At 42.1% G+C, this 12,539-nt stretch overlaps 1 protein-coding gene across 3 annotated transcripts in view; it reads left to right on the forward strand.

Moving 5' to 3' along the window:
- stab1 (stabilin 1) overlaps positions 1 to 8,646 on the forward strand; it is a 42,561-nt gene extending 33,915 nt beyond the window's left edge. For all 3 annotated transcript variants that reach the window (XM_076025159.1, XM_076025161.1, XM_076025160.1), the window contains 6 exons: positions 207 to 326; positions 599 to 733; positions 829 to 933; positions 5,499 to 5,651; positions 7,878 to 7,982; positions 8,365 to 8,646. In XM_076025159.1, the coding sequence (XP_075881274.1) occupies positions 207 to 326; positions 599 to 733; positions 829 to 933; positions 5,499 to 5,651; positions 7,878 to 7,982; positions 8,365 to 8,433 (687 nt within the window). In that variant the 3' untranslated portion in view covers positions 8,434 to 8,646. The remainder of the gene's footprint in view (positions 1 to 206; positions 327 to 598; positions 734 to 828; positions 934 to 5,498; positions 5,652 to 7,877; positions 7,983 to 8,364) is intronic.
- Positions 8,647 to 12,539: the final 3,893 nt, after the last annotated feature.

Here is a 12,539-nt window from a genome sequence, read left to right on the forward strand (position 1 = left end):
CATGGAAGAATCACTGAAGTGTCTAATTGCCATAACATCTGAGGTCACGACGGCACAGAGAATTTTTTTTAGGCCACAATTGTAAAAAAAAATACCCAATTGCAACGCAATAGCCCTTCACAAAGTGATTTTCCATTACAGTCCAAATGAAACTGATCATAAAATCTCACTTACTTCATCCTCTCTTGCTCTCTGTTTCCTTGTAGCTGCTACTGGACTACAGCGGCTCATCCTTAGAGGGCAAGCGACTCGTGGAATTTCTCTCTCACAAAACATCGGAGGTCATGTTGTTTGTGCCTCATAACTCTGGCTTCACGCAAAACAAGGTGTTGTATGTTCTCCACCTCCAGTACTTGGTCTTTGCACAGCTAGCTGCAAATATCTGTTTTTAGGTCCTGTAAACTGTCTTCAGCTACGTCTAAAATACTGTATCTAGATTAGAAGAATAAAATATTCTGATATTATTTAATTCACTAAAAATATGTATTAAAATGTTTTGAACACGGATATTGTAAGAAAGGAAGAGGCACGAGTTGGGAGCCCTGGGGTTCGCCACACAAACTGCTTATGCAACATTATTGCGCGTTTGTGTGTCTAGACGCTGTCGGAAAGAGATATTGAGTATCACTTCTCAGCCAATCACAGCACACGACCATTTAAAGATTTACACCAGAAGGAAGTCATCGTATCCCGACTTGGGTTTAACCTGACTGTTACCCATGGAGACAATGAGGTGAGACACTAGTACACACCGAAAAATATGTAGTTCCGTTTCAATACGTTCTTCGTCGATCATAAGAGCTTATTGTCGTCTATTTATCCCTTCAGAACTACAAGAGGGTGAACCAGCGGCTGCTGCTGGACTGGGACATCCCTGCTATAAACGGCATCATCCATGTCATTGAAGCACCACTGGCAGCGCCCCCTATGTTGGTGAGTGCCGTGTAGGGTTTAACTACAATGCGGTGTGAGTGAAAGGATAACTCTGAACTCTGGCTGATAAAAAAAAAAGAAGGAAGAAATACAGTATGTATGTATGTATGTATGTATGTATTTGGTGGGGCATTGTCTGTAACTTATATCTATAACACCAAATTTTACATGATCCTGTTTGGAGTTTGATGACGAGTTTGTGACGTTTCTCTCGTGTTGACTTTGATCCTAATGTTCTATTAATGGCTTTTTTGTTTGGTTTTCAATTTATTAAATATTTAACATGACCACGACAAACACACATCAGAGATGGATTGATGGAAATTTTTGAATCTAATTTGCTTGAAATTGTTGACATTGGAACTGATGCAGTCCTGCCACTAGGAGGTGTCATGCGCATGATTTCTTTTTTTTCGTACACATTATGTCACTTTTCGCTGCTCTGACTTTGCCAACTGGTGGTTGTGTTTTAGTATTCAGGAAAGGACAGTTCGAGTTCCATTTGATAACATCACAACTCAACTAATCAATTTTCCTAATCTTTGTAGCAAGATAAGCGACATTGGATCGTAGAAGATGTATCCAAATTCAATTATATCTTTCCTTGAATGAATTATGCCTGGTTGGTTGTCGCCTCACTTGCCCTCACTTGCCCTCATCCTTGTTCCCACTGCTGAATCATTCTCCCTCCTGGTTTCAGACGCGCTGTCAGGCTTTCACTTGTCAGCTTTATTGACTTCAACAGCATAATTAGCGAATTTGGCTTCCTTACATAGATAGATAGATATACTTTATTAATCTGCCGTAGGAGAAATTCAGGTGTCCAGTAGCAAGAGAAATACACACAAGAACACATAGCCCCCAAAACACATTCATAAATACATAATAATTAAAAATTATAAAAAAAAAACAAAAAACAAAAACATTACTTCCTAACAATAGTGATAAAGTGCACATGTTAAGTTTAGAGACATTTGTTATACAGCCTTATAGCCGAAGGAATAAACAATCTCTTAAAATGCTCAGTTGCATGCACACTTCTAACTCACCAATGACTTTATGTACAATAGAACCTTAAAAATTACATTTTGTTAGAGTAATGAAGCAGCTGTAGCCTTGAGCTCTCAATGCAGTGGAAAATTAGTCAATAATTTAATCCCTGAATAAAATTCATAATGAAATATTTGAGGCATTCAAGGCTTAAGCCAAATATTTTCTGCTTTGGTAACCAACAACTCAAAAGTTTAATGAGAAAGTTAAATTGTATAACAAATAAGACAGAACTGACATTTTCTTTGTGATAACATTATTGAAAGAGCCAAAAAGGCGGAAAAAAATCTAAACAAACCAAACAAAAAAATACAAAATAAAACAGCAGACTCTACAGCAGGGGGGTCAAACTCAAATCCACAGTGGGTCCAAAATGTAAAACTTGGACAAAGTCGTGGGCAAACACTGATATTACTTGGAAAAAAAGAAAAAAATCTTCCTCCAGATATTACAGTGAACCTTTTTACATGGACCCAAACAAGTTTTGCTTCAACCTGAATATGGAACAAGCAAAAGCTTAATACTATACAATGACTCACTTGATATTGCACACATGCAAAATTGAAATTCAAATAAAAAACCCTACAAAATAAATAAAATATAAAGAGTTTGACACCTATGCTCTGTAGACATTTACATACAAATATGGTTAAGCTCCATTGTGTACATGCACTGAGCGTTTAATTGAATAGAAAACATGTTTCAGGATCTGAAAAGCGTGTGTTCTTTCCCTAGAAAAACAAAGGTTATGTTTTTATTTGGATAAAGTTAGACAGACAGGCCGGTGGGAGGATGAACAAGCAGAGGCGTCAAGGAAAGAAAGCTGGTCAGAGTATTGGGGCAGGGATAAGGGATAAGGGAGGAGGGAGGGAGGGAGGGAGTCTGGAGTTAGCCGCGAGAGAGCTTCACATGGCGCCAAAGACAATCTGGCTGGGGAGGGACTGACTGTGTGCCTGGTGGTGGGTGTGTGGGTGTGGGGGGGGGGGGCGTGGCTGGCTGCAGAGGATGGGTGGCAGGTGTGCTGCTCATTAAGTCGGGGGAGGGCAGGTGTGCCGGTAGCCATGGAGGAGGTGACGCAACGGAAAATTCCGAAGCGACATAAATGCTGCGGTTTAATTGGACTCTGGGTTTATCAGCGATCAGTCATCGTGGAGAAAAGGGAGTGGCCCCGTGAGCGACTTGGGTTTGAAGCGGCCGGGAACTCGTGTGCGTGTCGTCGCCTGCTGAGCACCCAGTCGTCCGCTTCCACTGTGGTGAATTGAGCCTGACGCCTATTTACTGTCCGATAGTGGTTGATGCTACGTTTGATGCAACAGCGGCTGGGAATTATGCATAGATAGATAGATAGATAGATAGATAGATAGATAGATCCCTCTTGCAGTGCAGACTCAATTTAATGGGAGGGCAGGACATTTCGGCTGAGATGATTTTTTGTTCGACTTGGCTAGAACCTTTATTTTTGTTTTCTGTGTTGCCATGTTGGTTTGGTCGTTTTCAGACTGAGAAATGTCAGCGCGTTGAACCAGAGGGGAACGGTAATTATGGGCAGATTGGAGCCTTTCACTCATGGGTGAAAATAAAAATGCTCAGGGATGCCTCACTGCAGCCAAATATAGTGACGATAACGACGGGCCTTGTCGCTCCTGGCAGTAGGTGAGAACGTTTTTGAGTTTTTGGACTGGATGAAGCTGGAGGATAATTTGTAGCTGCTCTGGCATCTGCAGCGGACCTGCAGCTGAGTCATGTTCACTGTCTTCGTCTTTGGTCCACATTATATAGAGCTTGGTGCCCAAAGCTGTAATACATGTTGGGTTATTTTTGAAATTGGTCATTTAGGCCAAGCATAAGAAACCCGTCAATGACCAGAATGCATTGTTTTTAAAAAGCCTTCTTCACCTGCAGGGCAAGGACAGAACTTTATTGGAGGAGCACTCCGGCTAGTAAACAATCCTCAACCAATAGGATTTTATGATTTTGATCACAAACCATCTTTCCAGTTGTGGCACAAAAGCTGAGATGTACTGTGTCGCCTTCTTCTCAGTATACAAACATCAACAAAAGCAGACTTCCCACAGTCAGCAAACCGGGCAGAATGGCCGCAGGTTGTGAACGAGCCCAACTGACCGCAGCACCGCGGCAAAGCAGCTCAACATTTGGCGACCGAAGCACTGGAGAACACTTTTCAGATTCAGCTTCAGCCCTCCGGCTGGTGGTGTCTCCCTCGCCAGGAAGAAAATATTTTCTAGAAGATCAATTTTGCCTTCGGCAAAAACCGCAGAACAGCTGAACCCTCAGCGCTGCAGCCTTATGCACTGTGCCCGTTTCTCAGCCACGTGAGCGTTTCACCTCTTCATTACACCTGATTTCCTCTTTCAAAGTCCTTTGTTGCTCCTTAGTATGTGCGCGATTCCATTCTGTTTTTATTCTGTGCGGTGGCGTCTTTGAGAGCAAACTGACAACGTTGAAATTCACCGCCCCACGTGGTTCCTCGGCCTTGCCTGCGGGCCGCGTCGCCGCTCTCGCCTGCAGCATCTCTCGGCTCCTCCCACTCTGCTCCGGGCGCTCCCCGCTGTTTTCCGCACAGGTCGACACGGGCACCCCTGCCTTCCTGTGTGTCAGCTTTGAAAACTGCCCTCTCTGCCGTTCCATCCATACATTTACTTTTTCTTTGTCCGGCAGCGAACACGCGGAACCAGTGCTTGGTAGTTCTCGGCTGTTCGGGCAGGCAAGTCGAATTCCAGGGACAAGTGAGGGAAGGCAGACCACATTCTCTGGATTATCCTGCCAAAACGGATCAAAGAGTGGTTCAAAATGGTTCCAAATGGATCCAAGCTGGTCGCGAATCAGTGAAGGATCCTTTCAAGTACCACCAACCCACCCATGATCAAGCACTTCCTTTGTCCTGGGAAATGATTCCCTCCCTCAGTGTTAATATTGTGGCTGACTGAGCAGAAGAAGAATTTTGTCGTTGTGTCTTTGCATCTAATGTCTGTCCTGTGGATTTTTTTATTTTATTTGTGCTTTTCAGCAGAACTGGAGAAACAACTTCTCACACTGAATATTTCATAAACTGACTTTCCTCTCCAGAGTGGACAAATTGTCTCGGGGAAGCATTTCCTCCCTCCTGTAATGACAAGCAAAATGGCTGTCAGGGTCAGTCACATGTCATGTGGAGCCACTGAAGGAGGTGGATCTGATTGGCTTTGGAGATTAGTGATCAATTTTTAATTCTATCACCTTTTTTTTTTTTTTTTTTTTTTAACCGTTCTTCGGTGAAGCCGGGGGTGATGAATGGACACAGTCGCATCTCCATAGCGACAGCAGAGTTGCCATGGTTATGGGAGTGAGGCGGACCGAAATGCTTGTATGTGAGGAGGTGTCAGAGTGAGGGAGTGAGGGAGGGGAGACGGGGCGAGTGGGTTCTAACGAGCGTCTTGTGTATCTCGTGTAGTTCGTGAGTGACTTGTTTACGAGTGTTTTTTTTGTTTTGTTTTGTTTTGTTTTGAAATCTCCAGGTGCCCCCCCATCATGCCGCCCGAGGCCACGCCCATTCCAGCGGCACAGTGTCGGCCATCTTGGTCACGGTGCTGCTGGCTTGTGTCTTTGCCGCTCTCGGCTACTACGTCTTCAAGCACAAGACCGACGCCTTCCGCTTCCACTACTTCAGAGTATGACAGCCAGTTCTCAGAAACACACGCACATATAAAAATGTGAAATATAAAATGTGAAAAGATATTCTGGTTCTTGACCATTAATTATATATCATTATTATTATTATTATTATTATATTATATACTATTGTAGGTCTTGGAACAAACAAATATACAAGATTTTATTGCTTCATTTTGTGTTTAACTTTTTTCAGACCCCCCCCCCACACACCCCTCATAAACAAACCCTTAAAAAAAGGTTAAAGAAGGGTCAGGATTAGGGTTTAGGGTTGGGTTAAGCCTCTTCGAATTTCGAATGGACATATTTCCAACCAGCCCAAACCGAAAGCACTGTAGAAAAAGGCAACAGTGGATTTTGTGACCAAAAGTGACTTGTAAGAGAAAAGAGGAGATGGTGTGAAGATGCCACGGCACCTTGCAAAGATTGCCTTCGCCACTGAGAAATTGCATTGTAAGAGCAAACTGCGAGCAAACGCTAATGGGTCTTTTCACACGCTGCTCGGAATCCAGGCAGAGCAATTCTCCTCTGCTCAATTATATAAATACAGAAAAAAACATTCTCAGCCCTCACAGAGGACCATGAAAATGTGGACCGCAGATTAATAAACTGTCGACTTCCTCACCCTGTCTAGGCTGCAGTCGTTGAGCCATTAGCTGTTTTCAGACTCTGCAGACATTGTGTCATCTTACGTCACTGTGCAGATAAAAGAAGGCGGTTAAGAAGGGAGCAGATATAAAACCATATAAACAGCCACCCAGGGGGAGTCGAAACTGGACAGTGAATCTGCTGGAAGCTACAAAACTTTTGCTACCAAACATGGTTTTAGAATTTCTCTGTCTCTTCTTCCTCGTTCCCCATTGGACCCAAACCCAGAGGAGGAGAGTTGTGAACTAATTGCTTGAGGTTAGCAAGACTTGTTTGGCCGGTTGGACTTGTATTGGCAGTCATTGTTCAAAGACACAGCTGAGCCCACCAAAAAACAGAAAAAAAAAAGAAAACGAAATTACTGGCGAGAAAAACATCAGTGGAAAATCCTCCCGGGAACGGAGACAAGCACGTTTGTTTGGATGCCAGTACCAAACTAAAAAGGGGTTTTGGAGCAACCAAAGGGAGGTGGACCGATTGGCAGAAGAACAATTTAGTTTTGCTTTGAACCATAGTGGAAGTAGCTGTTTAGTGCGGACTGAACTGGACTAGACTGTTCAATGCAAGTAAAAGCATGAACCAGTTTTGCAGTTTTTGCCCAGTTGGACAGCATATTTTGATCAGCATTTTTTGCCAAGTTGGACACCAACATTCAGAAGTTTAAAAACGAACAGAGTCCTTCTTCTTGTAGCAGTCAGTAGTTTCAGGCCCATCCTATGCCATCAGTGACGTCATATTTAGTCCACCTTAAAATGATACGCCTCACAATATCCTCAATATGACGCTGACTACGGCTCGAGAATCCATAAAGAATCATACTTACTGTACACATTACATCACCTTCTTATAGGGGATCTAGTCAAGCAAAACACAGTTTCCGGAGCATTTAAATCATAATTAAGGCTAAGTAACTAGGGCCACTGATACTGTTGAAACTTCAAAATCAAAGGTGATTTTAGGAGATGCCTCAACAAAGTTTTATGTCCACCAAAACTACACTCTCTGAGCTTTCATACCTGGCAACACAAGCTAGCTGAAATATGATTGGATAAAATTCTACCGTAATATTCAACAATGGAAGCAACGCAACTAAGTGGATGTTATATGATGTGAGAAGAACTGAATATGGAGAACAACTTAATTTTCATATTTACAGGAAAATTTACTTTTCAAAGCATGGTTATGCCAGCAGAGAAGATCTTGCTGGCCCTGACGGCCCGCCACTGGTTGTAACATTTCAGCGGATTCTCAAACTAGTCAGCTTCCTTAATGCAAAAAGACCTGAAGGTTTCAGAGGTGACAGATCCAAGCTGCTCTGGAGAACCAGAGAAGATGCGACTGTACACATGAAGCCTCTACATGTTGCAAACAATCACAACTCAAATAGCTGAAACACATTCTGTAGGCTCGTCACCAGATGGATACACAAGATCACCCCTAAAGGATTTAAGAAGTGTCAGGCCAGGGGTTTATGAGAACAGCGGTGTCAAAACGTATTTGTCATAATGAGGAGTAATTTGTATTTTATATTGACCTGTTACCCACTGACAGCTGTTTTACCATTTCCTCTTTCACAGAACGAGGACGAGGACGATCCGACAGGTGGCAGGAAGAAGCCCACCCTGGTCTCAATCCCAAACCCACTTTACAACGGCTCTCGAGCCTTCGCTGAGCCATTTGGGGTAAGAACTTCAGAGAATCAAACCACCTTTGTTGCTGAGAGTTTGTTCTGGGAAATTCTGACCCAAGTCAGCCATGTGCTGAACACGGTGTCTCTGAGAAATTAAACATTCCTCAGTGGTGGAGAGATCCTCACTACTTTCTACTTTCCAAGTTTACTTTACAGGACAGGATAATTTTATAGAATTTAGTGCAATTAGTGCAGTTTAGTGCGTTTTGTTCTGGCCTTCTTATTTTTTTTTCCCCACAAATCACTTTTGTGGCTTTTTGTTACTTGATGGCCACAGCTACAAAGCCTGACCTATGGCAGTGTTAAAAGTCCAAACTGGCTGTTCATTTTTGGAGGTAGTTTGACTCCTTACTCTATCATCACCTCTCCCACAGGATAACAGTCAAGAAATGGAGCAAACGGAAGCCGAGGAACCTCCAAAGATTCTGGACCTGGACGAGTAGAACGTTTTGAACTTCGAAAACTGGATTTTTTTTTTTTTTTTTACAAACACAATTACTTTTCTGTGGTTCAGCCTTTTCCCAGCTGGTAAAATGATCTTGTCACTTAACCCAGATGTTCCATTTAAAATCAAAAAAATCATTGTTTTTTTTTTACCATCGTGGAGGTTAATGATATTGATTATGATTCATAATTAAAATGCTGCTTTGGTTACACTTGGTGTATGGTTGTGTGTTGTGAATTTAAATTTCTTCCAGGATCAGGTAAAAGCATTTAACCCCCAGTTCTCTCAGCTCTCTGGTTTTTTTCTTCATGATCCTGATCAAAAAAGAAGTGATGCTTTTCGCAGGACACTGGACAGAGAATTTGAAGTCTGCCGACGGTGTCCTTGGAGTCAAAGCTGCTGACCAACTGTTTACACAAGCAAAGAAGCCAAAACAAGTAGTGCATAGAGGGATGGAGTCCACTGAGGGAAACAGCTTGGTAGGCTAGGTGTTATCTCTTCATGTCGGAAAATTCACGGCTATTTTCTGTTTTGACAGAGTGCGCTACACTCTACAGTGGCTATTTAAGTAAAAAGCCTTAAATGTCGAACTTAAATGTACAGTAACATTAGTATAACTGAAAAATGTGTCCTGTCCTCACAGGTTCTGAAGAGCTGGGTTACACTCACCAAATACCAACTATGAGGTAGTGTGAGTGGATGAGATACAACATCATGCCCTGGTGCTAAGGCCACAAACAGTGTAAAAAGTGTCAAGTGTACTAGAATATTGTTGCGTGTCAGCTGCGAAGGGGAAAATGTCAGCTGGCTTTTCTAACATCTAAATACCAAAGACAACAACAACAACAAGAACAAAAAAAGGTATTGTGGAACAAGATCAGATGTTATCATTAGTGATTTCATGTCACAGCTAAAGACAAACTAGTAGTTGTAGTTGAATTCAACACCTTGAACCTCAAGATACATGCTACAACTCACACCGTCCTATCATGGTTTAGCATGAGACCGAGTCGTACAATGCAATGTACAATACAAAAAACTCTGAAAAACCAACAGACATACATTAATCGATTTTCTTAGGAGACAAACCAAATTGGATTTGTTTACCTCGAAACTCACCAAAATGACCAACCTATCATATTTCAGCATGAGAAAGAGTGGTGCAATGCAAAATCTCAACATGTCGGAATATCAGAACAAATGACACACTGTAGTATGTTGTTTTTCCTTCTGGAACAAAAACAAAATCTCAAAATACATTAATCAGCCTGGAACTTACTGACATGACTTTCCTATTATAGTTTAGCATGAGACGGAGCGGTTCAAGGCTTTACTGCCTGCAGTAAAGCAAAAAAAAAAAAAAAAAAAAAATCTGAGCAACTTTGCAAAACTTTTGTGTTGTATTTAGGGCCAGGCAGTCATTACTAAGTTGTGTGTGAAAAAAAAATTGTGATTAACTAGCAAAAAATAAAAAATCACTTTTTTTTAAATTTTACTTCGAAAGTGTGTTTCAGATTTTAACTTGGAGCTCTATTTTAAAGTCCGATGGCCCAAAAACAAAAAGACAAATACCCAGGAAGTAGTACTTCAAGAGCTGACAGATGGCTCAAGGACTAAAACAACACACTCTGGATCCTGAGGTCAGTCACTGGTTCAAGTCTTATGACGAGCAGAGTTGTGTTGTTAAGGCCAAAAACAACAAAAAGTACTGATAAATGTCCCTGGAAGCGGACCTCCAAGAGTCAGAACTTCAGAAGATAGCTCAGGTCGTAAGAGAAAGGACTCTGTGAGTGTGAAGTTGGTACTACAAGGCCCATCAAACGGCATAGTTGTGTTTTAAAGTTCAATGGCTCAAAACAAAGACAAATGCCCTGGAAGTAGCACTTCCAGAGTTGGAAGATACCTCTGGGCGTAAGAAAAAGGACAGTGGATCCTGACGTCACTGGTTCAAGTGGTCTTATGACTGGAAGAAATGTGTTTTAAAGGTCGAGTAAATTTTTGAAATGGTTGTGCTTGAAATCTGAGAGTCCACTGGACTGAGATTTTATTTTCTTTCACCTCATTTCATGTTTTGTTTTAATGCTAGTGTACTAAAAAACAGGAAAACCTGAAGTAACATCTGATCAGCCAAGCTTCAGGTGAGGCTGATAAATAGTGGATCTTCTTCTCCACTGGAAATGGAAAGAGCTGTTCCTCCCAGTCTTGATAACTTCTTTCATCTATCACTGCTTCAGGGGAGGAGCCTCTTAAATCACCTTTGTCCCGTTGGCTGGCTCCCCAGGGCATGTTGTTAAATGTGTGGGGGAAGGGTGAGTGTGTGTGATTTTACAAAGGGGGTGCTGGTGTGTGTTCATTGTTGATTGTTTTGTTGTGTTTTCTCTGTCTTCTGTGTGTGTGTATCAGTGTCTCTGAGCTAATTCATGCAGGTAAAGTGGGAACTTCCCATTGGTCCGGCTGTCTACTTTTGCACTTCCTACAGCAGACATAAAGAGCTGCTCACTTTGTCCAACAAGTGTTTTATGTCCCAGATTCACAATCATTTTCCTCCATGCTCGTTTTTTTTTATTTTATTCAACTAAAATTTAAAAAGAAGAGAGCGCAAGCTAGCTAGCTAGTTGCTAGCTTACTCCACTTACCTGTTTGCTGGTTCCAGTTGATCCCAGTCGGAGGAAATGCCAAATGGAGGGATACCAGATTGCAGTGTTATCCCTGATACCACTGCAATCTGGACAAATACCATCAACACCAAAAATGGCTAATGACTTAAATTTTTCATAAATAGGTGTTTATATAATTAAGATTTAAATTTCTATGTCCTTCCCATAGTGGCATATATTTGTATTTAAGTTTTAGGAGTGTTCAGAGGAGCACAGTGCTCTCTCCTCTATAAATAACCCCCCCACGCACACACAGAAAGTCTTAATGGTGTGAGTGAGTCTCCAAGTCTTCACACAGGATGTTTCAGAGTTGATGACTCAGCACATGAGCCAGTCATTTTCACTGCTTTCGGATACTAAATTTGTTTAGCTTGGCGTAAGAATTAATTTTAATTTGTAGAACATGAAGCCAAATTACTTCATTGAGTGCTACGACTACTAATACCTGAGGCCTGGTTCCTACTGGGAGGTGTGCTTGGAAATTATGCTAACAAAAAAGGGTGGCCTCAACTAACAAGGCTTTGACCCCATTAGGAACCTAATGTGTATGCCCAATATGATAAAACAGAGCTTTTAGACTCCATGAGTAAAACCTTTCCACCCCAAACAAATTGACAAAACGAGGACAAAAGAGACAGAGGAATATACTACACAGGCTTTGTATTCCATATGGAAAAATAAAGCTCTCCACACTCAACCTTGCTGTACTCCAGCGCTTCTTTGGATTTTGCATGCTTTTCTTAAAGCAAGTTTGAGTACTTTTAAACTTAGAAAACCTCAGTCTGAAGAAACTGGCAAACGTCAAGCGAAGGTGTCGAGACTAAGGCGGGACCAGAGTCAGTCTCTCACTGGCTCCTGACTGGGTCCGTCTCGTCTGAAAATCCACATCAGCAGCAGGAGGAGATCAATAATGACTAGGGAAAGGAGAGAAGCGATTGCGAACTGATGAGACACTGAAACCCACCAGCCGCTGATGCTGCAAGCTAAGACGTTCACCATCATGCAAGCCCGGGAATATGGCTCTCTAAAAGAGCTGGTGTGGCAATGTACCTTCTTTGTTGGGTTGGGTACGAATCACAAAGGCGGCTCTCTCTTTGAAAATGACAACTTTTGCAGGGGAATTGTGCCACCTCACAATTCCCTTTTCATTTATAAAAGTGAACACAGAGTCTGCCACAGCGAAATCCCATCTTCATCACCCCCAGAAAGCAGGAAATATCGTTAAGCCTCTTACACACAGCGATCCTGTGGCTCTGCCGGAAATAAGATGACCCAGTGAGCCACCTCTGCTTTAACCTTTACCTTCAACCCTTTATTACTCAAAGCAAGTCAGTACTGGATTCTGATCTTCAGACGCATGAGGATAAAGGCAGCAGCGTCAGTGTTAATTCTAACAGCATGAGATCTTTGACCTCAGTTCCATTATTTCTCTTAACACAAGCGACCT

This window comes from Nelusetta ayraudi, unplaced genomic scaffold, assembly GCF_046127955.1.
Source record: "Nelusetta ayraudi isolate G7.1 ecotype Tasmania unplaced genomic scaffold, CSIRO-AGI_Nayr_v1 ptg000017l, whole genome shotgun sequence".
NCBI classification, from domain to species: domain Eukaryota; kingdom Metazoa; phylum Chordata; class Actinopteri; order Tetraodontiformes; family Monacanthidae; genus Nelusetta; species Nelusetta ayraudi.